Genomic DNA, 26,044 nt, shown 5'->3' on the forward strand with positions numbered 1-26,044 from the left:
TGAGAAAGCAGGTATATAACATTGATTATAAATGCATGTCACTGTATCATGAAAGCTTTTCCTCATAAATGTACATCATGAATACCTCTGTCATTCATCTCCTTAAATAATATATGTAGGTACAAACATTGACGTGCTGCCCCAGTATATAACTGGTAAAAAATAAATAACATTTGATACAGTTCAGAAGAAGTTCCTTACCCCAAGATCCTAGAACAAGGGACATACTCATCCAATAACATTGTTTCAATGGCCCCTCATCCAAAAATGGAGGAAACTCTAGTTTCATATTGATCTGAGAACCAGTACTGAAAGTTAATTGCAGCATGCCCCGGTTGACAGTGCATGCATGTTGACAGACAGTAAGTGTGTAAATTAGAAAGAGAAAAACAACTTGTGACCATACACATTATGAGATTATGGCATTTAAAACATTATTGAAATGTTGAGGACAAAAAGCTCATGTATTATATCTGAGCAAATCAAATCTGAGATGAATGTCAGAATCCAGCTAACAATGCTCACGAGGCATTTCCCTATCGCTTCAACTGACACGTTCTCAAGTTCTCTTTCAACATCCTCTTTCTCAGGCAAGCAGCACGCCATTTCCTATGACGATACCAGCAAAATGCACCGACGCCGTCCTCTTTTTGATTAAAACAAAAATATATTTAAACTCAAAATCCCCCCAAATCTGTAACCCAGCTGGGCAAATATAAGGAATGGATTCATCCATTTAACTTTCCCTTTTTCCCCATGGAGTGGAGAGAGGCCTTACTCCATTTGAGCAAGGATATATACAGTAGGTCTTCTTCAGCATTGGCTCAGTTTCAGAGTGACTCCTTGAGAGTGAATGAGATAGAGCTGAGCTGAAAGGAATCAAGGTTTAATTGCACTAGATGTCCATCCAGTTTTTACAGACACTGTGTTTGGGTTTAAAGGGGAAGTTGCTACACCCTGTCCTCCCTCAGCAGACAGACAGCAGCATGGGCTTTTTAATGACACAGACCATTACTGAAATACTTCCTGCATTGGTTCTTCTGTGTTCAAAATGTTTATATTCAACCTCTGTGATTCAGGCAACCAGAAAATATATACAGTTGAAGTCGAAAGTTTACATACACTTAGTTTGGAGTCATTAAACCTTGTTTTTCAACCACTTCACAAATTTCTTGCACCCCTACTTGTGCCCTACAATTAACACATACCACTACTTTCCCCAATATTACACATTCCTTTGTCTTATGTCCTTCTGCACATCAAGGAACCTCCCTCCTAGTCATTAAAACACGTTTTTCAACCACTTCACAAATGTCTTGTTAACAAACTATAGTTTTGGCAAGTCGGTTAGGACATCTACTTTGTACATGACACAAGTAATTTTTCCAACAATTGTTTACAGACAGATTATTTCACAATTCACTGTAATCACAATTCCAGTGGGTCAGAATTTTACATACACGAATTGACTGTGCCTTTAAACAGCTTGGAAAATTCCAGAAAAGTATGTCATGGCATTAGAAGCTTCTGATAGGCTGATTGACATAATTTGAGTCAATTGGAGGTGTACCTGTGGATGTATTTCAAGGCCCACCTTCAAACTCAGTGCCTCTTTGCTTGACCATGCCCCAGGACTACCTGACATGACGACTCCTTGCTGTCCCCAGTCCACCTGGCCATGCTGCTGCTCCAGTTTCAACTTCCACCTGACTGTGCTGCTGCTCTAGTTTCAACTGTTCTGCCTTATTATTATTCGACCATGCTGGTCATTTATGAACATTTGAACATCTTGGCCATGTTCTGTTATAATCTCCACCCGGCACAGCCAGAAGAGGACTGGCCACCCCACATAGCCTGGTTCCTCTCTAGGTTTCTTCCTAGGTATTGGCCTTTCTAGGGAGTTTTTCCTAGCCACCGTGCTTCTACACCTGCATTGCTTGCTGTTTGGGGTTTTAGGCTGGGTTTCTGTACAGCACTTTGAGATATCAGCTGATGTACGAAGGGCTATATAAATAAATTTGATTTGATTTGACATCATGGGAAAATCAAAAGAAATCAGCCAATACCTCAGAAAAACAATTGTAGACCTCCACAAGTCTGGTTCATTCTTGGGAGCAATTTGTAAATGCCTGAAGGTACCACGTTCATCTGTACAAACAATAGTACGCAAGTATAAACATCATGGGACAACACAGCCTTCATACGGCTCAGGAAGGAGACACGCTTTGTCTCCTAGAGATGAACGTACTTTGGTGCAAAAAGTGTAAATCAATCTCTGAACAACAGCAAAGGAACTTGTGAAGATGCTGGAGGAAACAGGTACAAAAGTATCTATATCCACAGTAAAACGAGTCCTATATTGACATAACCTGAAAGGCCGCTCAGCAAGGAAGAAGCCACTGCTCCAAAACCGCCATAAAAAAGCCAGAATATGTTTTGCAACTACAAACGGGGACAAAGATTGTACTTTTTGGAGAAATGTCCTCTGGTCTGATGAAACAAAAACAGAACTGTTTGGCTATAATTATGTTTGGAGGAAAAAGGGAGAGGCTTGCAAGCTGAAGAACACCATCACATCCGTTTAGCACGGGGGTGGCAGCATCATGTTGTGGGGGTGCTTTGCTGCAGGAGGGACTGGGTGTACTTCACAAAATAGATGGCATCATGGGGGAGGAAAAATATGTGGATATATTGAAGCAACATTAAAAGCTTGGTTAAAGCTTGGTCGCAAATGGGTCTTCCAAATGGACAATGACCCCAAGCATACTTCCAAAGTTGTGGCAAAATGGCTTAAGGACAACAAAGTCAAGGTATTGGAGTGGCCATCACAAGGCCCTGACCTCAATCCTATAGAATATTTGTGGGCAGAACTGAAAAAGCGTGTGCGAGCAAGGAGGTCTACAAACCTGACTCAGTTACACCAGCTCTGTCAGGAGGAACGGGCCAAATTTCACCCAACTTATTGTGGGAAGCTTGTGGAAGGCTATCCGAAACGTTTGACCCAAGTTAAACAATTTAAAGGCAATGCTACCAAATACTAAATGAGGGTAGAGGTCGACCGATTAATCGGAATGGGCGATTAATTGGGTCCGATTTCAGGTTTTCATAACAATCGGAAATTTATTCTTTATTTAACTAGGCAAGTCAGTTAAGAACACATTCTTATTTTCAATGATGGCCTAGGATGACTGCCTTGTGACTGCCTTGTTCAATGACTGCCTTGTTCAGGGGCAGAACGACAGATTTTTACCTTGTCAGCTCAGGGATTCAATCTGTCAACCTTACAGTTAACTCGTCCAACGCTCTAACCACTTGCCTCACGAGGAGCCCGCCTGTTACGTGAATGCAGTAAGAAGCCAAGATAAGTTGCTGGCTTGCATTAAACGTAATCATGGTTGATGATATTACTAGTTTATCTAGCGTGTCCTGCGTTGCATATAATCGATGCATTGCGCATTCGCGAAAAAGGACTGTCGTGGCTCTAACGTGTACCTAACCATAAACACCAATGCCTTTCTTAAAATCAATACACAGAAGTATACATTTTTAAACCTGCAAATTTAGCTAAAAGAAATCCAGGTTAGCAGGCAATATTATCCAGGTGAAATTGTGTCACTTCTCTTGCGTTCATTGTACGCAGAGTCAGTGTATATGCTACAGTTTGGGCCGCCTGGCTCATTGTGAACTAATTTGCCTGAATTTTACATAATTATGACATAACATTGAAGGTTGTGCAATGTAACAGGAATATTTAGACTGATGGATGCCACCCGTTAGATAAAATACAGAACGGTTCTGTATTTCACTGAAAGAATAAATGTCTTGTTTTCGAGATGATAGCTTCCGGATTCGACCATATTAATGACCTAATTCTCGCATTTCTGTGTGTTATTATGTTATAATTAAGTCTATGATTTGATAGAGCAGTCTGAGTGATGGTAGGCACCAGCAGGCTCATAAGCATTCATTCAAAGAGCACTTTCGTGCGTTTTGCCAGCAGCTCTTCGTTGTGTGTCAAGCATTGCGCTGTTTTTGACTTCAAACCTATCAAATCCCGAGATTAGGCTGGTGCAACGATGTGATGTGAAATGGCTAGCTAGTTAGCGGGGTGCACACTAATAGCGTTTCAAACGTCACTCGCTCTGAGACTTGGAGTAGTTGTTCCCCTTGCTTTGCATGGGTAACGCTGCTTCGAGGGTGGCTGTTGGCGTAATTCCTATAATAACTACAACCTAAAACGTCTTACCTGGGAATATTGAAGACTCATGTTAAAAGGAACCACCAGCTTTCATATGTTCTCATGTTCTGAGCAAGGAACTTAAACGTTAGCTTTCTTACATGGCACAGATTGCACTTTTACTTTCTTCTCCAACACTTTGTTTTTGCATTATTTAAACCAAATTGAACATTTTTCATTGTTTATTTGAGGCTAAATTGATTTTATTGATGTATTATATAAAGTTAAAATAAGTGTTAATTCAGTATTGTTGTAATTGTCATTATTGCAAATACATTTAAAAAAAATCGGCCGATTAATCGGTATCGGCTTTCTTTGTCCTCCAATAATTGGTATCGGTATCGAGGTTGAAAAATCATAAATCGGTCGACCTCTAATTGAGTCTATGTAAATTTCTGACCTACTGGGAATGTGATGAAAGAAATAAAAGCTGTTATTCTGACATTTCACATTCTTAAAATAAAGTGGTGATTCTAACTGATCTAAGACAGGGAATTTTTTACTAGGATTAAATGTCAGGAATTGTGAGAAACCTAAACTTATATACACTTGAATTGAAATGTATTTGGTTAAGGTGTATGTAAACTTCCGACTTCAAATTTATATAAAAATCCAAATGAAAGGGAGGTGCTTCAAGTTGTTTTGGGGAGCACAGGACCATTCACACATTTGAGTCTATGGTCTAGAACAAGCAGTAAACGTTTGACTTGGTGAAGCGTTTGGGAAAAACAGACTTCATCCCAGACACGCTGTTTTGTGATAAAATGCAACAGAAAAATACATTTGCCATGCACAGGAAGTATTGCTAAGAGGCAGTTATACACATCACTGCCCAAGATATTGCCCCTTTGTCCACATCAGTGTCCTGCGTCTACTACCATAAAGTTCAGTCGGTGCAAGACTTAGCTTTTTGTAAGTTAGTTGACACTGAAACAGTAGTCCCAGTTACAAAGTTACAAATCCAATTGTGCACTAAAAGGGGACAGTGGTTCAATGGGCTCTCCTTACCCATAACATCAACCATCCTCTTGCTTTTTATTCAGCCTTTCCGTTCTCCTGTGTCCCCACTTTGTGTCGTCGGGCCGAGCGCATGACCTTGTAGCAGCCGCGGGCGATCTTGTGCATCCACATGACGTTCATGACATCCAGACAGATGCTGGAGATGATCCAGGCAGCGCGGCCTTCCGGCGGGACGCGGTAGAAGGCTTCGGTGCCATACACGGACCACATGCGGCTGTAGTAGAGGGGCATGACGGCAATGCGAACCAGGAAGAAGACAACGGCCATGGCCATCCCATTAGCGATGTTGGGCCTGGAGGACTTGGAGTAACCTAACACTTCAAAGAACCAGCTGGAAGAAAGACAGTCAGTACAATGAAGTAGAGGAGGAGAAAAACTGAAGTTAACACAACTCTGGGCTATAGGGATTCAAACAATATAAAGGGTAATCTCTCACAGATGGACATAAAAACAAAAAAATCATATATATATTGAAATCATTATATGAAAGTAATTGTCCAGTGTTTCCAGATTTGTATGAAATATGACCTATAATTACAATATGAGTGAAAAAATTTTTCCTTACAAATATGAGAAAGTATGTTAAAAAGCAGCTTTTCTGTGTTGGAATGGTATGGGCGTGCCCCAAACGACAGAATGGTGTGGGCGTGCCCCAAACGACAGAATGGTGTGGGCGTGCCCCAAACGACAGAATGGTGTGGGCGTGCCCCAAACGACAGAATGGTGTGGGCGTGCCCCAAACGACAGAATGGTGTGGGCGTGCCCCAAACGACAGAATGGTGTGGGCGTGCCCCAAACGACAGAATGGTGTGGGCGTGCCCCAAACGACAGAATGGTGTGGGCGTGCCCCAAACGACAGAATGGTGTGGGCGTGCCCCAAACGACAGAATGGTGTGGGCGTGCCCCAAACGACAGAATGGTGTGGGCGTGCCCCAAACGACAGAATGGTGTGGGCGTGCCCCAAACGACAGAATGGTGTGGGCGTGCCCCAAACCACAGAATGGTTTGGGCGTGCCCCAAACGACAGAATGGTTTGGGCGTGCCCCAAACGACAGAATGGTGTGGGCGTGCCCCAAACGACAGAATGGTGTGGGCGTGCCCCAAACAACAGAATGGTGTGGACGTGCCCCAACAACAGAATGGTGTGGGCGTATAGCGGTCAGTAAAAATATTCACGAGAGACGACCGCTGATCGACCAGTTCACATCATCCTCTATGAGGAAAAAGAAAGCATTGAAACAATTTGTTTGAGAATCAAGTTTGAGGTGGAGTTTATGTTTTAGGATGAGTAAACAACATTATTTGGGTGTGAGTTAGAAGAATATTAAGTGAGATTTTCACTGGACAGTTACTTAACAAATGAATAGGGTTTATTTTTTCAGCAGCTGCTTTGCAGGGCATCTGAGCCAATTGGTCATGAGTGTCACTGTCCTGTCTAAACTCAGGCCTTGGTGTGGTTGGTACCTACCATAGACATATTCAATGCGTTTATATACATCTGCTACCTACCGCTGGTTGACACACGGCGTGGAGAACTCTGCAAGCAGACGGAAGTTAGCAAAATAAGGCAACATTCCGTGTCCCTGGAAGAACAGGGTAAAAAGAGGAAAATGGAGAGAAACAATGAAACAGGAAAGAAAGGGACTCAAAATGCTTTCATCTGATCAAACATCACATCAGTATAGTTAAAGGGAGGCCTTCACACCATGTGTGTACAGAAAGATGGATCCAACATCATTAACAAAAGAACACATGATAATGGTAAAACATTTTTTGGGGGGAGGGAAACGAGTTAAGATCTCACTTTTACCATACTGAACTTTTCAATTAATTAAGGAGCCATTTTGGAGTGGTTTGGATCTAAAATGTAATCATTTAAATCACTTTCTGATTATAGGTCTGCTCCATGGCTATTTTTCAGGAGACTCAGCTAACGTCTTGAGGCTTTTCAAGGGTACACATTTACGTAGTCTGTGTTCTTATTTCATCTTCAGTAGAACCCAATATACGGAGTGCTCATTCATATCACTGAGGGTATATTTACGATGACAGCCTCGATGACAGCAATGAGGTTCCAGGACTAAAAAAAACACGAAGTTAGTGACTCAGTAAAATTACGGTGTCGGTGAAACAGCTAAATTACAGTCCCTTCACACACAACATGAATGGGTTGGCAACATTTCTAATAGCATAGTGTTAAGTAAAGCTCAACATAGTGTGCACGCACAGCCAGGGTTTGACGTGTAGACATTCAGCTACTAGCCAAATGAGCAATGATTAGCCATGCATATAAGAGCGATGCTTATAATCACAAGCTGTTATAGGAAGGTATCGACCCTATATTATCATCCTCGGACATGAGCGCTGGTATGATCTAAGGGCTGGTATCAGCTCGCTCTCTTCCGGGTGGTGTACAAATCTGGTCATAAAAACAAGTCTCATTTCCATATCCTATTGGTATTTCAGGCTTAACACAGGGCAAGATTTTCCAAATAGCACACACCAAAAGTGGAAACTTACCTTATAAGACTGAAACAAAAGTTAATACGTGGCATATACTTACTCTCAAGATATGGACATGGTTCAAGTTATACCAGAGAGGATATGAACTTTCCCAGCATCTCCATGCTAGGACCTCTAGGTACTGGTAAATCCATACCGTTACTGGACAGATAGGTCATATCTGCTCAGTGTAGCACAAAGGCAATAACAGCAGACAAGACAGGAAGGATTCAGTCTCGAGGAGTCAGGCCTGATCTTAAGCGTTTACATTTTACACAACCTAATTTGAATTGGGTAGTTTTTGCATGAATGTTTTGCTGGTAATTGTGAGACTATATTAATTTTAAGAGACCGTATTAGCAAAGGATAGAGAGACAGACCATAGAGAAAGTTACAGGTCGCAACGTTGTATCTGGCCCATTACGGCATATGTGAGAGCATGGGCAGCGCCATTGAGGCCATCTCCATTTTGAAGTAGTCAACATTCCTCTTCTACCACTACTATGAGTTGGTAAACAAATGGAAAGGGTTGCATACTGCCACCTGGAGTGGGTTGTTTGAACAGGTATAAAACCAAGGTTGGCAATTTACTGCCACCTGCAATTATGGAATGTTTGCTCACAAGTATAATTCATTGGCTGATCCCCTAACCCATAGGAAGTGCCAGCCAGTTGACTACTTCAAATTGTTGAATGTCATTATTGGCGCTGCCCATTCTTAAACTGGCTTTTGGGCACTAGAGTCCTCTTATCTATGAGACAGACAGATTAGAGAGAAAGGTGCAACTATAGTTAGAAGCATAAAGAAGCAACAACATTGATAACATGCACTTTAGAAATCAAACAGCAATCAAATATTAGCCTATGAATTAGTTTGCTTGTTCTGGGTATAATAGCCTTATTGTTTTTACAATGATCTAATATAATCTACATCTACATAAAACAGCTGGATCAATTAATAATTGTCACCAAATTAACAACATACTGACTTAACAGCTTTGATAGAAAGCCAGAATAAAAAAGTTAAATCCATCAACTAGTATAGTATTTTGCTAAGTAATAACAAGCATGACTGTGCTAAGCAGTCGTGAGTGTCCAGTGACAGTATGGCCTACACCAGTATGGCCTTTTTTTTTTTTTAAATGTACACTTTCACATTTTCTCTCAAATGTACATTGAAATGCATTGTACCTCAGAGTAGCTTTGCAATGCATACACTGTACATTTTTGTCCTTCAAGTTGGATATGAATACAATTTGCATACAACACTAAGGGATAAACTCAGCTAAGATTATTGTAGAAAGATTTAAGGTTATGGGTTGGTTTGAAACAAGGCCACTCTTAAAACAGAGACACGTGAGGCTTGAAGTTAAGTAGGCAAGCCCTCACAGAGCTAAAGCATTACAGTGAGGACACATTCATAGACGAGACACATTTAAGCATCATTCATGGCAAGGTGTTATTATTATCATCAACATTTCAGTTATTCTCAAGGGTCCTCTGCCATAACAGTCTAGGAAGAAGCAGCTTAGGAAATAGTGGGGCAGAGGACCAGAGTTTGAGAGAAAGGAGGCAGAGCTCATCTCTGCCACAAAACAGTAAGAGGCAGTACCGTTGTTTTGGCATGCACATACAGTAGTTGGAGACCCCTCCACCAACATTGGGAATGCCCGGACAAATGGAGGCATGCACAGCTCAGCTCAGTCCAGCTCCATAAAAGGCTGAGGGATCAGTGAAATAAATGCAGGACTTAAGGGCAAGGTGAGGAAGAAGGGAAGGAGGGTGTCGGACATTACCATCATTAAGCATTCCATGCAAAAAATACCAACATTGTTATGAGCTACAGAACCTGGTGATCTGGATGGCTACAGACCAAGGGTGAACAGCAGTGTCCTGGATGGCTGGGCATACAACCTGCTTCACCATTATAACCAGTGGTTATAACCAGGTTCATTGTCACTGTCCAGACAAACAAGCATGTTCCTTGACTAGACAGTGCCGATTAAGCATGGTAATACCCGACAATCAACAAACATATCAGTCATTCTTTCAATCCAAACTATCCCCAATGATCATCCTAACCAAAATGTATGCACACTTCTTGTATCATAACCTCAACCCTTTTCACACTCAATCACAATCCCTAATGTGAGACAAAACATTACCAACGAAAGCAATTCCCAATAACTTCCAACACATAGGCTATCACATTTTACGAGATCACAAGAGTCCAGGTCCTGGGTGAATGATATACTATCAAGCCAACAGTATGGCCCTATACTATTCTAATGATTCCCATACACATATATTCAACAGCTGAGGATTAGCTAATGAGATGCATTAGAAGAAGGTGAAAATAGTGCCGGCAGGCTAGCGCCACATGTTCTCAATAGCAGAGTCCTAGCAGAGCTAATAGGAACAGAACTATGTTCACGCGTTAGCGCTCTCCTTACACCCAATCTCCCGGCCCTGTCATCACAATCACCCAGCATGACATGGCACAGCTGTTCACCTTTAGTCGTCTCTTTCCCATCTTGCCTGCATGTTCTGCTATTGGACAATAGGGAACTCACCAGTACATAGTAGTAAGCATATAACGCTGCCAGGTGGTGCACTACAAAAAACTTGTCGCCTATCGCCTTCCAATAGTAAAATATTAGCAGCAGATCTGGGAACAGACGAAAAGAACAACACAATATTAAACAGAAGATATTACATCAAGGTGAACAAAAGTGTTAAGAAATGCAACAACAACAACAACAAATTCTGGTACAGACAAAAAGGGCAAAACAAAACTGATTTTGCCAATGTCGCTGAAGAGTGGCTAGGGATTGCCAAGACGTCCTGTAGTGAATGAGGACCTTTGCAAGTGGGTATGAGACTAAAGTGTCTTTGTTCTCACCAGATATGAGGTAGCCTGTTGTCATGCCAACATTTATCTTCACAAGTGTGGGATCTCCCCTGTTGGCAGAAAAAGACAGGACAAGACACAAATGGGTAAATGGTATGTACACAACACACTGGTTCCATCATGCACTTCAACAAAGCGACAGAGTCCTCACCAGACGGGGTCTTCATTGATGGCGTCATCAAAGAGCAGGATGTAGAGACAGAAGAGTCCCACCACAAGGGCATGAAGCGTGGACACTGTCCTAAAAGAACACACACACCCCTGGTCAAACACTTTAATAAGTGATGCAGATTAAGCGTTCCTGTGCACAGTGCAGGTGGAATTAATTGATTGGTTGCACGGCCACCGGCAGACAGATTCAGCCCAATTAGAACAGGAGATTAAACACCGTTCAGGGGTCACTCAGACAGGCAGGCTATCAGGCAGTCAGACAGGGAAGCGGGCAGTCAGACAGGCAGAAAGCCAGGCAGTCAGTCGAGAAAGTTAGACAGGTTGTCAAGTAAATCAGGCGCCCAGGCGGACTCAGTTAGGCTGTATCTACTGTAAGCCAGGTCTGTGTTTCTCCTGTAACGACCCACATCAACATCTCCCTGCCAGTCTGCCAGAGAAAGACGAGACCACTACAGAACCTTCACAGACAGGGTCATCTGAGGGTAATCTGTAATCTTCAAGACAGCTGTGGCTTTGCAGTAGACAGTACACTCTACTATGGACAGTTGTAATAATAATAATAATAATAACTGACACCATAAGGATTTTATATCATAACTGTGCATGGTACACAGTGTACCATGCGGTGTGATAAGAGTGTATTTTTGTCCGATATTTTGATTAGTAAATCTGGTGAGATATGGTGGCACATTAAGTCATGAACTGTGTAAAACAACTGGACGACAAATTAACAACTTAGCAGACTGTCGACACTTTACTGTAAATATTCTGACCCACAATTTTGTGGGATACGTTCGAAAACATTAACCAAGTGTGCCCATTATGGAAATATGGACGATGACTCCATTCTACATACACTAAAATGTATGCATTAATGTGCTGACACAAAGTGTTGACACAAAGTGTTGTAGCCAGTGTTCTATACCTTGAGTTCCACTCCACCTTCTGCTTGTCTGCAAGGCGTAAGAAGCCAGGGCTGACACGGGTGGAGACCCAGGGACTGACCCGGTGGAAGAGCCACTGGAAGGAGAGGAAACTGGTGACCGAGATGACAAGGATGAGCTGGCTGAACAGGTCCATGGCCGCCTAAGCCCACTGGAGAGAGGGAGGGAGAGAGTGGGAGGAGAGAGAGGAAGGGAGAAAGAGGGTGAAAGGTGAACGGTCAGTTGGATAGATTCAACAAAACACATCTAGGTTGCATTGAGAAAACATATAGGCAAAACAAAGAACTGTGGATACAACTAGGTAGACAGGCAGTATACTAAGTTTTAGGCCCAACCTCAAGCTGAGTTGATCTTCACTCACCTACTATTTATCCTAGAAAAGTTATTTTCTTCAGCCTGTGTTTATCCGTTTGAATTGCACCATGGCATGACTGTGGTGTGACTGTCTCAGTGTGATGGTGTTCAATGTGTGTCAGTCAGTGAAATCCAAAGTCAGTCAATGTTTAACAGAACTCACGTTTGGCTTGGCTAAACTAAGGGAGTGGAGAAGACGGGTGCTTTAGGCTAATGAACCGACATACTGGCCCAAAGAGACATACTGACACCAACAGTGTGTGGAGAATATAAGGTTTGTGGCTATACTGACATACGTTATGGCCAGGGACAGGGTACAGGCAAAGCATAAACTAAATAATTTACCTAGAATGTCCCCCAGGAATTGTTCCAGAGACGCTGTAGTAGATCAATATGGGTAGTAAGTAAATATGGACTGACAGTAGACTATAACACAGAGTAGGTTAAATATTAAAAGTGAAGGCATTTATTTAACTAGGCAAGTTAAGCTAATGACAAATCCTTATTTACAATGACAGCCTAGAAACAGTGGGTTAACTGCCTTGTTCAGGAGCAGGACAATAGATCTTTACCGTTACCTTGTCAGTTCGGGGATTCGATCTAGCAAACTTTCGTTTACTGGTCCAACGTTCTAACCACTAGGCTACCTGCCACCCCATACCTCGTTCAAAGGCATGCATACACTGTGTATACCAAACATTAGGAACACCATCCTAATATTGAGTTGCACCCCCTTTTACACCCAGAACAGCCTCAATTTGCCTGGGCATGGACTATACAAACTGCTGAAAGAGCTCCACAGGGATGTTGACCCATGTTGACTCCAATGCTTCCCACAGTTGTGTCAAGTTGGCTAGTTGTCCTTTGGGCAGAGGACCACTCGATACACACGGGAAAAAGTTGAGTGTGAAAAAAACAGTGTTGCATTTCCTGCTTCCATCACGTGGACTGGGATATGTTTCGTATTGCATCAAACAACAACATTGACGAATACGCTGATTCGGTGAGCGAGATCATTAGAATGTGCGTTGAAGATGTCGTTCCCATAGCAACGATTAAAACATTCCCAAACCAGAAACCGTGGATTGATGGCAGCATTCGCGTGAAACTGAAAGCGCGAACCACTGCTTTTAATCAGGGCAAGGTGACCGGAAACATGACCGAATACAAACAGTGTAGCTATTCCCTCCGCAAGGCAATCAAACAAGCTAAGCGTCAGTATAGAGACAAAGTAGAATCTCAATTCAACGGCTCAGACACAAGAGGTATGTGGCAGGGTCTACAGTCAATCATGGATTACAAAAAGAAAACCAGCCCCGTCACGGACCAGGATGTCTTGCTCCCAGGCAAACTAAATAACTTTTTTGCTCGCTTTGAGGACAATACAGTGCCACTGACACGGCCCGCAACCAAAACATGCGGACTCTCCTTCACTGCCTGCCGACATGAGGAAAACATTTAAACGTGTCAACCCTCGCAAAGCTGCAGGCCCAGACGGCATCCCCAGCCGCGCCCTCAGAGCATGTGGGAACCAGCTGGCTGTTCCCACATGCTTCGAGGGCCACCATTGTTCCTGTTCCCAAGAAAGCTAAGGTAACTGAGCTAAACGACTACCGCCCCGTAGCACTCACTTCCGTCATCATGAAGTGCTTTGAGAGACTAGTCAAGGACCATATCACCTCCACCCTACCTGACACCCTAGACCCACTCCAATTTGCTTACCGCCCAAATAGGTCCACAGACGATGCAATCTCAACCACACTGCCCTAACCCATCTGGACAAGAGGAATACCTCTGTGAGAATGCTGTTCATCGACTACAGCTCGGCATCTAACAGCATAGTGCCCTCCAAGCTCGTCATCAAGCTCGAGACCCTGGGTCTCGACCCCGCCCTGTGCAACTGGGTACTGGACTTCCTGACGGGCCGCCCCCAGGTGGTGAGGGTAGGCAACAACATCTCCACCCCGCTGATCCTCAACACTGGGGCCCCAAAAGGGTGCGTTCTGAGCCCTCTCCTGTACTCCCTGTTCACCCACGACTGCGTGGCCACGCACGCCTCCAACTCAATCATCAAGTTTGCGGACGACACAACAGTGGTAGGCTTGATTACCAACAACGACGAGACGGCCTACAGGGAGGAGGTGAGGGCCCTCGGAGTGTAGTGTCAGGAAAATAACCTCACACTCAACGTCAACAAAACTAAGGAGATGATTAGTGGAAACAGCAGAGGGAACACCCCCCTCTCCACATCGAAGGAACAGTAGTGGGGAGGGTAGTAAGTTGTAAGTTCCTCGGCGTACACATCACAGACAAACTGAAATGGTCCACCCACACAGACAGCATCGTGAAGAAGGCGCAGCAGCGCCTCTTCAACCTCAGGACGCTGAAGAAATTAGGCTTGTCACCAAAAGCACTCGCAAACTTCTACAGATGCACAATCGAGAGCATCCTGTCGGGCTGTATCACCGCCTGGTACGGCAACTGCTCCGCCCACAACCGTAAGGCTCTCCAGAGGGTAGTGAGGTCTGCACAACGCATCACCGGGGGCAAACTACCTGCCCTCCAGGACACCTACACCACCCGATGTCACAGGAAGGCCATAAAGATCATCAAGGACAACAAACACCCAAGCCACTGCCTGTTCACCCCGCTATCATCCAGAAGGCGAGGTCAGTACAGGTGCATCAAAGCTGGGACCAAGAGACTGAAAAACAGCTTCTATCTCAAGGCGATCAGACTGTTAAACAGCCACCACTAACATTGAGTGGCTGCTGCCAACACACTGACTCAACTCCAGCCACTTTAATAATGGGAATTGATGGGAAAGGATGTAAAATATATCACTAGCCACTTTAAACAATGCTACCTAATATAATGTTTACATACCCTACATCATTCATCTCATATGTATACGTATATACTGTACTCTATATCATCTACTGCATCTTTATGTAATACATGTATCACTAGCCACTTTAACTATGCCACTTTGTTTACATACTCATCTCATATGTATATACTGTACTCGATACCATCTACTGTATCTTGCCTATGCCGCTCTGTACCATCACTCATTCATATATCTTTATGTACATATTCTTTATCCCCTTACACTTGTGTCTATAAGGTAGTAGTTTTGGAATTGTTAGCTAGATTACTTGTTGGTTATTACTGCATTGTCGGAACTAGAAGCACAAGCATTTCGCTACACTCGCATTAACATCTGCTAACCATGTGTATGTGACAAATAAAATTTGATTTGACACACTCAAACCAGTGCGCATGGCACCTACTACCATACCTCGTTCAAAGGCACTTAAATATTTTGTCTTGCTCATTCACCCTCTAATATGGCACACATACACAATCCATGTTTCAATTGTCTCAAGTAGAGGTCGACCGATTAAATCGGAATGGCCGATTAATTAGGGCCGATTTCAAGTTTTCATAACAATCGGAAATGGGTATTTTTGGGCGCTGATTCTGCCTATTTTTTTAATACCTTTATTTAACTAGGCAAGTTAGTTAAGAACACATTCTTATTTTTAATGACAGCCTAACGGTGGGTTAACTGCCTTGTTCAGGGGCAGAACGACAGATTTTCACCCTGTCAGCTGGGGGGACCCAATCTTGCAACATTTACGGTTAACTAGTCCAACGCTCTAACCACCTGCTCATTGCACTCCACAAGGAGACTGCCTGTTACGCGAATGCAGTAGAAGCCAAGGTAAGTTGCTAGCTAGCATTAACCTTATCTTATAAAAAACAATCAATCAATCATAATCACTAGTTATAACTACACATGGTTGATGATATTACTAGTTTATCTAGCGTGTCCTGCGTTGCATATAATCGATGCAACGCTGGGGGATGATTTAACAAAAGTGCATTTGCGAAAAAAGCACAATCGTTGGACGAATGTACCTAACCATAAACACCAATGCCTTTTTTAAACTCAATACACAGAAGTATATATTTTTAAACCTGCATATTTAGCTAAATGAAATCCAGGTTAGCAGGCAATATTAACCAGGTGAAATTGTGTCAATTCTCTTGAGTCAGGGTATATGCAACAGTTTGGGCAGCCTGGCTCATTAATTTGCCAGAATTTTACGTAATTATGACATAACATTGAAGGGTGTGCAATGTAACAAGAATATTTAGACTTAGGGATGCCACCCTTTACATAAAATACCGAACGGTGCCGTATTTCACTGAAATAATAAACGTTTTGTTTTCGAAATGATAGCTTCCAGATTCGACCATATTAATGACCAAAGGATCGTACTTCTGTGTGTTATGTTATAATTAAGTCTATGATTTGATAGAGCAGTCTGACTGAGCGATGGTAGGCAGCAGCAGGCTCGTAAGCATTCATTCACACAGCACTTTTGTGCGTTTTGCCAGCAGCTCTTCGCAAGCACAGCGCTGTTTATGACTTCAAGCCTATCAGCCTAATGGCTGGTGTAACAGATGTGAAATGGCTAGCTAGTTAGCGGGGTGCGCGCTAATAGCGTTTCAAACGTCACTCGCTCTGAGACTTGGAGTAGTTATTCCCCTTGCTCTGCAAGGGCCGCGGCTTTTGTGGAGCGATGGTTAACGCTGCTTCGAGTGTGGCTCTTGTCGATGTGTTCCTGGTTCGAGCCCAGGTAGGGGCAAGGAGAGGGATGGAAGCTATACTGTTACCCTGGCAATACTAAAGTGAATGTAAGAACATCCAATAGTCAAAGGTATATGAAATACAAATGGTATAGAGAGAAATAGTCCTATAAATACTATATTAACTACAACCTAAAACCTCTTACCTTGGAATATTGAAGTCTCATGTTAAAAGGAACCACCAACTTTCATATTAGTCCCCATACAGTAGAGAGATGGACTCATTCTGCTGTAGAATCTTCCTTTCTGACCCGTGCAGAGTAGAGAAAGCACTGATCCATACAGATAAGCCTTTGGCTCAAACATCACCAGCCAACCAAGCACCAGCTCAGACCAGCAGAAGCCATTACACACACACAGTGCGCTGTGGAGATTGTCATGCTGCTGTGATTGGACACCCTTGAACGTCCTGATGTTCTGGCTCTTATTTCATTCTGTACCATATTGCTACATTATGAATATCAATGTATGCAGACAATACCTTTCATGCAGTAAAATGCAGCTACTAAAATTAGGCCTACATTTTCTACTCAGCAACACAGCATGTTAGTTTTGATCTCCAGATGATTCTACTGTATACATATGACAGTTACAGTTGAAGTCGGAAGTTTACATACACCTTAGCCAAATACATTTAAACTCAGTATCACAATTCCTGACATTTAATCCTAGTAACAATTCCCTGTCTTAGGTCAGTTAGGATCACCACTTTATTTTAAGAATGTGAAATGTCAGAATAATAGTAGAGAGAATTATTTATTTCAGCTTTTCTTTCATTTCTTTCATGTGGGTCAGAAGTTTACATACCAAATACTAATTGAGTGTAGCATTGCCTTTAAATTGTTTAACTTGGGTCAAACGCTTCAGGTAGCCTTCCACAAGCTTCCCACAATAAGTTGGGTGAATTTTGGCCCATTCCTCCTTACAGAGCAGGTGTAACGGAGTCAGGTCTGTAGGCCTCCTCGCTCACACACTCTTTTCAGTTCTGCCCACACATTTTCTATGGGATTAAGGTCAGGGCTTTGTGATGGCCACTCCAATACCTTGACTTTGTTGTCCTTAAGCCATTTTGCCACAACTTTGGAAGTATGCTTGGGGTCATTGTCCATTTGGAAGACCCATTTGCGACCAAGCTTTAACTTCCTGACTGATGTCTTGAGATGTTGCTTCAATATATATCCACATAATTTACGTCCCTCATGATGTCATTTATATTGTGAAGAGCACCAGTCCCTTCTGTAGCATAGCACCCCCACAACATGATGCTGCCACCCCCGTGCTAAACGGATGGGATGGTGTTCTTCGGCTTGCAAGCCTCCCCCTTTTTCCTTCAAACATAACGATAGTCATTATGGCCAAACAATTATATTTTTGTTTCATCAGACCAGAGGACATTTCTCCAAAAAGTACAATCTTTGCCCCCATGTGCAGTTGCAAACCGTAGTCTGGCTTTTTTATGGCGGTTTTGGAGCAGTGGCTTCTTCCTTGCTGAGCGGCCTTTCAGGTTATGTCAATAAAGGACTCGTTTTACTGTGGATATAGATACTTTAGTACCTGTTTCCTTTAGCATCTTCACAAGGTCATTTGCTGTTGTTCTGGGATTGATTTACACCTTTCCCAAAGTACGTTCATCTCTAGGAGACAGAATGAGTCTCCTTCCTGAGCAGTATGACGGCTGCGTGGTCCCATGGTGTTTATACTTGCGTACTTTTGTTTCTACAGATGAACGTAGTACCTTCAGGCGTTTGGAAATTGCTCCCAAGGATGAACCAGACTTGTGGAGATCTACAATTGTTTTTCTGAGGTATTGGCTGATTTATTTTGATTTCCCATGATGTCAAGCAAAGAGGCACTGATTTGAAGGTAGGCCTTAAAATACATCCACAGGTACACCTCCAATTGACTCAAATGATGTCAATTAGCCTATCAGAAGCGTCTAACTCCATGACATCATTTTCTGGAATTTTCCAAGCTGTTTAAAGGCACAGTCAACTTAGTGTATGTATACATCTGACCCACTGGATTTGCAATACAGTGAATTATAACTGAAATAATCTTTCTGTAAACAATTGTTGGAAAAATGTCCAAACCGACTTGCCAAAACTATAGTTTGTTAACAAGAAATGTGTGGAGTGGTTGAAAAACGAGTTTTAATGACTCCAACCTAAGTGTATGTAGACTTCCGATGTCAACTGTATGTACTTCATTATTATTATTGCCTATACCAGTCGATAGGATAATGGGCTAGTACACTGTGAATCCATGACCGTAAGGGCTCAGATCCCAGCAGCAGTAGAGCAGAACGTTGGTTGGGGCTATGACCCAGGAGACAGCCCGTCTCTGCCTCAACAGTGGTGTGTGGCAGTAAACCAGCCCGATCCTGCCACTCAGAGATACACTCATCAGCACTGCAGAAAGCAAAGCAAACACAGGACATCTCCTGATACCTTCCCAGTGAGCCAGTTCAATTAGTGTGGTTTACAATCAAGAGCATTAGTCAATTATTATTTTTAATTGAACCTTTATTTAACTAAGCACGTCAGTTAAGAACAAATTCTTATTGACAATGACGGCCTACACCGACCAAACCCGGATGACGCTGGGCCAATTGTGCGCCGCCCAATCACGGCCAGTTGTGATACAGCCTGGAATCAAACCAGGGTGTCTGTAGTGACGCCCCAAGCACTGAGATGCAGTGCCTTAGACCACTGCGCCACTAAGGAGCCCTAGTAGTGGTGTGTGTGTGTGTATTCATATCATATAGGCTATGAACACTTGGACCCTTCTTGGAATGGAAATGGTTCAATGTGGGCCTAGTACTGAGAAAATGTCAACAAAAACAGAGGCATGCTCCACTTTTGAATCTGTAAAACATGGCTATCCTATTGCTACACTTAGACCTACTTGTATAACCTATGCATACACGCACCACCGGAGGACTACTCTTTATACAAAACAAGGATGACGGAATTGTTAAATGTGATACTTTGGGATGGGCCTACACAAAGTTTCACAAATATACCTAGTCAGTCAGTGCACCTAGATTTTCTCCAATTCCAGCTCCCTCAAACACAACAAAGGTCCCAGCCAACAAAGCAGTGTCATGGCTGATGTTAACAAGTGCATGTCAACCACAGCAGGCTACTGCAGTTGGTGTGGGAGTCATGGCTCCCTCTGCACTCTTTTCCTGTCTGTCACACTTGAATAATTTGCATAAAGGGCTGATTTGATTGGCTTTTGGATAAGTCAACCTGTCGAACTCCAAAGATGTACATCTCTGAAAGAGCTAGGCTAGACATATACCTTATCTTCCTGAAAAACACTCCATCCTCTACTTCTCTCTCTGGCCTGGGTTCCATTTTAGAAGACTCCAGTGCTATATTATATGTTATTACCATAGTGAGGAGGCCTAACCACTCGACCAAAAAATATTAAAAAATAAAAGATCCCAGAAATGTCCATACGCATAAAAAGTTTATTTCTGTAAAATTTTGTGCACACATTTATTTATATCTCTGTTAGTGAGCATTTCTCCTTTGCCAAGATAATCCATCCACCTAAAACACGTGGCATATCAAGAAACTGATTAAAAGCAGGTTCATTGCACAGGTGCACCTTGTGCTGGGGACAATAAAATGCAGTTGTGTCAGACAAACAATGCCACACGTCTCAAGTTGAGGGAGCGTGCAATTGGCATGCTGACTGCAGGAATGTCTACCAGAGCTGTTGCCAGAGAATTTAATGTTAGTTTCTCTACTATAAACCATGTCGTTTTAGAGAATTTGGCAGTATGTCCAAATGGCCTCACAACCGCAGACCACGTGTGACCACGCCAGCCTAGAACCTCCACATCCAGCTTCTTCCCCTGTGGGATCATCGGAGACCAGCCATCTAGACAGCTGATGAGACTGTGGGTTTGCACAACTGAAGGATTTCTGCACAAACTGTCAGAAATGTCTCAGGGAAGATTCTCGTTGTCCTCACCAGGGTCTTGACCTGACTGTAGTTAGGCTTAGTAATCGACTTCAGTGGACAAATGCTCACCTCCGCTGGCACGCTAGAGAAGTGTGCTCTTCAAGGATTAATCCAAATTTCAACTGTACAGGGCAGATGGAAGACAGCGTGTATAGCCTTGTGTGGGTGAGCAGTCTGCTGATGTCAATGTTGTGAACAGAGTGCCCTATGGTGGCGTTATGGTTTGTGCTGGCATAAGCTACGGACAACGAACACAAATGCATTTTATCGAATGCAATTTGAATGCAGAGATACCGTGATGAGATCCTAAGGCTCATACATGTAATTTTGTTGTTTAAACACTTCATTGAAATACTGTAGAATTACAGTCATTCCTATGGAAAACTGCTCCTTCTGGGGAGTGCCAATATGGCCGACCGGTGGCTTCAAAGCCTCCCACTGGCCAATACATAGCATTGGCAATCTAGGGTTTACAGTGGGGCAAAAAAGTATTTAGTCAGCCACCAATTGTGCAAGTTCTCCCACTTAAAAATATGAGGGGCCTGTAATTTTCATCATAGGTACACTTCAACTATGACAGACAAAATGAGAAGAAATAAAAACCAGAAAATCACATTGTAGTATTTTTTATGAATTTATTAGCAAATTATGGTGGAAAATAAGTATTTGGTTACCTACAAACAAGCAAGACTTCTGGCTCTCACAGACCTGTAACTTCTTCTTTAAGAGGTTCCTCTGTCCTCCACTCGTTACCAACCTCAAACAGTCACACTCCAAACTCCACTATGGCCAAGATCAAAGAGTTGTCAAAGGACACCAGAAACAAAATTGTAAACCTGCACCAGGCTGGGAAGACTGAATCTGCAATAGGTAAGCAGCTTGGTTTGAAGAAATCAACTGCGGGAGCAATTATTAGGAAATGGAAGACATACAAGACCACTGATAATCTCCCTCGATCTGGGGCTCCACGCAAGATCTCACCCCGTGGGGTCAAAATTATCACAAGAACGTTGAGCAAAAATCCCAGAACCACACCTAGTGAATGACCTGCAGAGAGCTGGAACCAAAGTAACAAAGCCTACCATTAGTAACACACTACGCCGCCAGGTACTCAAATCCTGCAGTGCCAGACGTGTCCCCCTGCTTAAGCCAGTACATGTCCAGGCCCGTCTGAAGTTTGCTAGGGAGCATTTGGATGATCCAGAAGAAGATTGGGAGAATGTCATATGGTCAGATGAAACCAAAAAATAACTTTTTGGTAAAAAATCAACTCGTCGTGTTTGGAGGACAAAGAATGCTGAGTTGCATCCAAAGAACACCATACCTACTGTGAAGCATGGGGGTGGAAACATCATGCTTTGGGGCTGTTTTTCTGCAAAGGGACCAGGACGACTGATCAGTGTAAAGGAAAGAATGATTGGGGCCATGTATCGTGAGATTTTGAGTGAAAACCTCCTTCCATCAGCAAGGGCATTGAAGATGAAACGTGGCTGGGTCTTTCAGCATGACAATGATCCCAAACACACCACCCGGGCAATGAAGGAGTGGCTTCGTAAGAAGCATTTCAAGATACTGGAGTGGCCTAGCCAGTCTCCAGATCTCAACCCCATAGAAAATCTTTGCAGGGAGTTGAAAGTCTGTGTTGCCCAGCAACAGCCCCAAAACATCACTGCTCTAGAAGAGATCTGCATGGAGGAATGGGCCAAAATACCAGCAACAGTGTGTGAAAACCTTGTGAAGACTTACAGAAAACGTTTGACCTCTGTCATTGCCAACAAAGGGTATATAACAAAGTATTGATATAAACTTTTGTTATTGACCAAATATGTATTTTCCACCATAATTTGCAAATAAATTCATAAAAAATCCTACAATGTGATTTTCTGGATTTTTTTTTCCTTCTCATTTTGTCTGTCATAGTTGAAGTGTACCTATGATGAAAATTACAGGCCTCTCTCATCTTTTTAAGTGGGAGAACTTGCACAATTGGTGGCTGACTAAATACTTTTTTGCCCCACTGTATATACACTGCTCAAAAAACACTTAAAGGGAACACTTAAACAACACAATGTAACTCCAAGTCAATCACACTTCTGTGAAATCAAACTGTCCACTTAGGAAGCAACACTGATTGACAATACATTTCACATGCTGTTGTGCAAATGGAATAGACAACAGGTGGAAATTATAGGCAATTAGCAAGACACCCCCAATAAAGGAGTGGTTCTGCAGGTGGTGACCACAGACCACTTCTCAGTTCCTATGCTTCCTGGCTGATGTTTTGGTCATTTTTGAATGCGGGCGGTGATTTCATTCTAGTGGTAGCATGAGATGGAGTCTACAACCCACACAAGTGGCTCAGGTAGTGCAGCTCATCCAGGATGGGACATCAATGCGAGCTGTGGCAAGGTGGTTTGCTGTGTCTGTCAGCGTAGTGTCCAGAGCATAGAGGCGCTACCAGGAGACAGGCCAGTACATCAGGAGACGTGGAGGAGGCGGTAGCAGGGCAACAACCCAGCAGCAGGAACGCTACCTCCGCCTTTGTGCAAGGAGGAGCAGGAGGAGCACTGCCAGAGCCCTGCAAAATTACCTCCAGCAGGCCACAAATGTGCATGTATCTGCTCAAACGGTCAGAAACAGACTCCATGAGGGTGGTATGAGGACCCGGCGTCCACAGGTGGGGGTTGTGCTTACAGCCCAACACCGTGCAGGACGTTTGGCATTTGCCAGAGAACACCAAGATTGGCAAATTCACCACTGGCGCCCTGTGCTCTTCACAGATGAAAGCAGGTTCACACTGAGCACATGTGACAGACGTGACAGAGTCTGGAGACGCCGTGGAGAACGTTCTGCTGCCTGCAACATCCTCCAGCATGACCGGTTTGGCGGTGGTCAGTCATGGTGTGGGGTGGCATTTCTTTGGGGGGCTTTCGGATGCTTTAGTCCAGGTCTGGGAGGAGATCCCTCATGAGACCATCTGCCACCTCATCAGGAGCATGCCCAGGAATTGTAGGGAGGTCATACAGGCACGTGGAGGCCACACATACTACTGAGCCTCATTTTGACTTGTTTTAAGGACATTACATCAAAGTTGAATCAGCCTGTAGTGTGGTTTTCCACTTTAATTTTGAGTGTGACTCCAAATCCAGACCTCCATCGGTTGATAAATTTGATTTCAATTGATAATTTGTGTGATTTTGTTGTCAGCACATTCAACTATGTAAAGAAAAAAGTATTTAATAAGAATATTTAATTAATTTAGATCTAGGATGTGTTATTTTAGTGTTCCCTTAATTTTTTTGAGCAGTGTACGTCTTTGTTTTTTCTACATGTATGGACATGGTGCAGCCTTTAGTAGGTATGCTGCTGGCAGGCTGCGGCACAGCAAATCCAAGTCAGCCCGTGCTCATGGTTCTCACAGGGGAAGAGAAATGATAGGCTACAATGACCTTGCTCGTGATCATGCACAACGCAAATGCAAGTTCCTAGAACTTTCTTTTGCGGGTGCCTTTTCATTAACTGGACAGACACTTGCGGTTTCTAGCTAACATTACACCAATGGGGGGAGTGGGTTTAAATAAATGATTATATAAATGATTTAACTTGTATACAATCGATTACTTTTGGGTGTCAGGGAAAATGTTTGGGAGTAAAAAGTACATATTTTATTTAGGAATGTTGTGGAGTAAAAGTTGTCAAATATAAATAGTAAAGTAAAGATACCCAAGAAAACTACTTTAGTAGCCTACTTCAAAGTATTTGACTTATTTACTTTACACCACTGGATGCAGCACATGAAACACATGCAGGGGCAGTTATATGATTTGGTTTGACACAGAGACACACACAGTGCTTCCTAGGGCAGATAGATGTCGGAGGTCAAATGTCAACATATAGAGACAGCTGACGCATAATGGTGTCCATAGCGCAATTCAGCAACAGTTTTTGCCTCACTATGAAATCTAAATAAATAACTACCACTCAGTGTGTCAATGCTGCTGATGACAGTTGTTGGAATAGGTTGGAATAGGCCTAGGTCAAGATACATCCAGGGTCATGCGGTTGCCTCAACAAGGTAGAGGAAACTAAAACAAACTGCCTCAAGCACATGTAAATTACTTTTACAAGTATTTTCAAATAAGTCATGGGAGTGGCCACACGAAGAAGTAATGGGGGTTTGAGGGTGCATGGCAGTCATGAGGGAAACGTTAACATTTTCAGCAATGAGACAACACATGGTAGCAATTTTTTTTTTTTTGGGGGGGGGGGGGTTCTTGTTCACAAAACATAAAAACACATCCACAATATTTTGGCCAATTGGTGCAAATGTATTAAACTATGACTTATTTTGCATTATTTTCTAGATAAACCTATTTTGCGTCGGGCATATTAAATCAGATTGTTTTCTACCATGTTGCTAAATGTGGCGATACGTTGGATGTCATGGTCTTTACTTGCAAATCATCACCCAACAAAATGTAGGCTATTAATCGCAGCATCTGCTGTGACGTAACGTGTAATATTGAAATTACACGGCAGATGCATTACAATCAAAGATCATGCAGTCAATCGATACAATATAATGTTAATGTCAAACAATGTAACCAACAACAACATGAATGGGCCAGTTCACGCCGCATTGGCCGAACCGCAGCATTCCCTTTAAATGTCAAAGAATAACTAATATAATATATATATATAGTCTATGCTTAAATTATAAACGCACATAGCCTAAATTGACACAAATCCTCGAGACTTACCTCTCATTCAAATATGTTCAGCACTCAACTGGTTTGTGATGGTGCTAAGGCATAGCAAATTCTGTCGAATGCCATGTTTAATCATTTTGTTCAAACGGATAGCTCTCTGACTCATAGCCTACTAGCTTGCTTCTACCTAGCAAAAGGATGCCGGACCATTGTTCTAAATGGCAATGAAATAGATTATAAATCCACCCCACAAAACACGCATATTGACAGCGGTGTGGGATGCAGCAGAGTAGCCTAACTGCATAACTGATGGTCGTTTATGGAAGTGACGGGCGAGGTTACTATAGGGTAGTGATGTGCAGTTCGCGAATGATTCGTTCTTTTTTAACGATTCTTTTTACTGACTCGAGAGTCATGATTCGTTTTTCTACGTGACTGGATCATTTTAGTCGTTCGATTGCAGAAACGTGCTAAGACCACCACTTGTCTGTCATATGCGCGCAAAAAAATAGACTATGAGTTAGAGAGTAAAAAATACATGTTTAGAATTGACAATTGATCGC

At 42.8% G+C, this 26,044-nt stretch overlaps 1 protein-coding gene across 2 annotated transcripts; it reads right to left on the reverse strand.

Moving 5' to 3' along the window:
* Positions 1–4,375: 4,375 nt before the first annotated feature.
* LOC109909973 (TLC domain-containing protein 4-B) lies at positions 4,376–26,044 on the reverse strand. Of its 2 annotated transcripts, none has more exons than XM_020509086.2 (7): positions 25,533–26,044; positions 11,766–11,935; positions 10,821–10,910; positions 10,661–10,719; positions 10,332–10,426; positions 6,767–6,840; positions 4,376–5,588 (listed from the first exon to the last, which is right to left on the reverse strand). In XM_020509086.2, exons 2-7 carry the CDS (start codon positions 11,918–11,920, stop codon positions 5,273–5,275), a joined length of 789 nt encoding a protein of 262 aa, XP_020364675.1. In that variant the 5' UTR covers positions 11,921–11,935; positions 25,533–26,044; the 3' UTR covers positions 4,376–5,272. The 2 variants fall into 2 exon arrangements, with proteins under 2 accessions (XP_020364675.1, XP_020364674.1); XM_020509085.2 differs by lacking the exon at positions 25,533–26,044 and adding an exon at positions 12,146–12,264 and having other exon boundaries at positions 4,671–5,588.

The sequence above is a fragment of the Oncorhynchus kisutch genome, linkage group LG18, assembly GCF_002021735.2.
Source record: "Oncorhynchus kisutch isolate 150728-3 linkage group LG18, Okis_V2, whole genome shotgun sequence".
Taxonomy (NCBI): Eukaryota; Metazoa; Chordata; class Actinopteri; order Salmoniformes; family Salmonidae; genus Oncorhynchus; species Oncorhynchus kisutch.